The sequence below is a fragment of the Gallinula chloropus genome (genome assembly GCF_964237585.1).
Source record: "Gallinula chloropus genome assembly, chromosome: 2".
NCBI classification, from domain to species: Eukaryota; Metazoa; Chordata; class Aves; order Gruiformes; family Rallidae; genus Gallinula; species Gallinula chloropus.
The window spans coordinates 162,946,336-162,948,118 of record NC_140086.1 but is presented as its reverse complement, the minus strand read 5'-3'; the positions used below and the strand labels follow the sequence as shown (position 1 = coordinate 162,948,118).

The following is a 1,783-nucleotide window of genomic DNA, read 5'->3' as shown; positions in this document are numbered from 1 at the left end:
GCCCACCCCCTCCAGCACCCCAAAAGACCCTACACACCCCCCCACCCCGTTACCTGGCTCCCCCCGGGACGGGTCCATGAGCAGCAGGAGCTGAACCAGCTCCGGCACCGAACCCAGCGGAGTCCCGACCTCCCCCCCGGGGGGAGGGGTTATATGGGGGGAGGGGGAGGGGCGAGGGGCTGCTGGGAAGGGGGAGGGGCCTCACCTGGGTATTTAGCGGGCAGGTGGGGGCCCTTTGCCTTCTTCCCCCCCTCATCATCTTCCCCCCATCATCATCTTCCCTTCCCTCTCCCTCACCCGGGGGGTCGTTATTGGGGGGTTCCCCCTTAGATCTGGGGATGGTTTGGGGGGGTGCTGGGCTCCTCCTAACTCCTCCTGCTGCCTGCCCGGGACCCCCCCAACCGCCCGGGGGATGCTTTGGGGTTCCCCCAGCACAGGAGCCCCACAAGACCCCCCCCTCCTCTCTACCGCCCGGGGGATGGGGGGGTGGGGAGGCCCCCGGCACCCCCAATGCCCAGCCCGGCCCCGCACCCCCTTTGTGGGAGAGCCACGGCTCCTGGAGGGGGGTACAACGGGGAGTGGCCCCGGGATGGGGGGGGACACACAGCCCCGGGCCCTCCCCCCACCCCCGGTGAGCCCTTGAGGACGCCCGCGTGGGGTGACCTTGGGCCCGGGCTCTGCACCGCCCCGTGCCTCAGTTTCCCCCCCCGCCGCTCCCGGGAGGGGCTGGGACTGGGGGGGATGGGGGGGGGGGGGGCAATCAGCCTTCTCTGAGCAGGGAGACCCCCCACCCGCTTCCCCCCCACCCCCGGCCCGGCTGGCAGGGGGGGGACAAGCACTGCCAGGCGCTCTTTGGGGATGACAGGGGGGTCCCCAAAGTCACCTCCTGCTGGGGCTTGCGGGGGGGCTCCTGCCACGGCTGGCCCTGCGCCCTCCATCCCTCTGTCCTCCATCCCTCTGTCCTCCATCCCTCTGTCCTCCATCCCTCTGTCCTCCATCCCTTCCCCCCTGCATCCCTCCTGCTCCATCTCACATCCCTCCATCCCTCTGTCCTTCCATCCTCCATCCCTCTGTCCTTCCACCCTACATCCCCCCATCCTCCATCCCTCTGTCCCCCCATCTTCTGTCCCCCACCCTCCATCCCCCCGTCCCCCCACCCTCCATCCCTTCTGTCCCCCAGTCCCTCCTGTCCCCCTATCCTCCATCGCCCATCCCCCATCCCTCTGTCCCCCCATCCCTCTATCCCCCCATCCTCCATTGCCCATCCCTCCATCCCTCTGTCCCCCATCCCTCTGTCCCCCCCATCCCTCCATCTCTCTGTTCCCCCCCATTCCATCCCCGTCCCCCCATACCTCCATCCCCCCATCCCCCCGTCCCCCCATCCCCCCGTCCCCCCATCCCTCCATCCTCCATCCCTCTGTCCCCCCCCTTCCATCCCCCTGCCCCCCCATCCTCCATCCCCCTGCCCCCCCATCCCTCCATCCCCCCATCCTCCATCCCCCTGCCCCCCCATCCCTCCATCCCCCCATCCTCCATCCCTCTGTCCCCCCCATTCCATCCCCCCGTCCCCCCATCCCCTCCATCCCCCCGTCCCCCCATCCCCTCCATCCCCCCGTCCCCCCATCCCCTCCATCCCCCCATCCTCCATCCCTCTGTCCCCCCCATTCCATCCCCCCGTCCCCCCGGGCCTCCCCCGGGCCTCACCTGCCTCCTCCGGCTCCTCCAGCCCCGTCTCCTTCCCGGCTGCCCCCAGCGCCGCCGCTTTCAGCGCCTCCCCGGGCAT

General features: G+C 70.6%; 1 protein-coding gene across 1 annotated transcript in view; it reads right to left on the bottom strand.

Annotated features, from left to right (window-relative positions):
• NACAD (NAC alpha domain containing) overlaps nucleotides 1-1,783 on the bottom strand; it is a gene marked incomplete at its 5' end in the record, with an annotated part of 10,631 nt that extends 8,848 nt beyond the window's left edge. Inside the window, 2 exons of the mRNA XM_084260711.1 lie at nucleotides 54-182; nucleotides 1,705-1,783. Coding sequence (XP_084116837.1) covers nucleotides 54-182; nucleotides 1,705-1,783 — 208 coding nt within the window. The remainder of the gene's footprint in view (nucleotides 1-53; nucleotides 183-1,704) is intronic.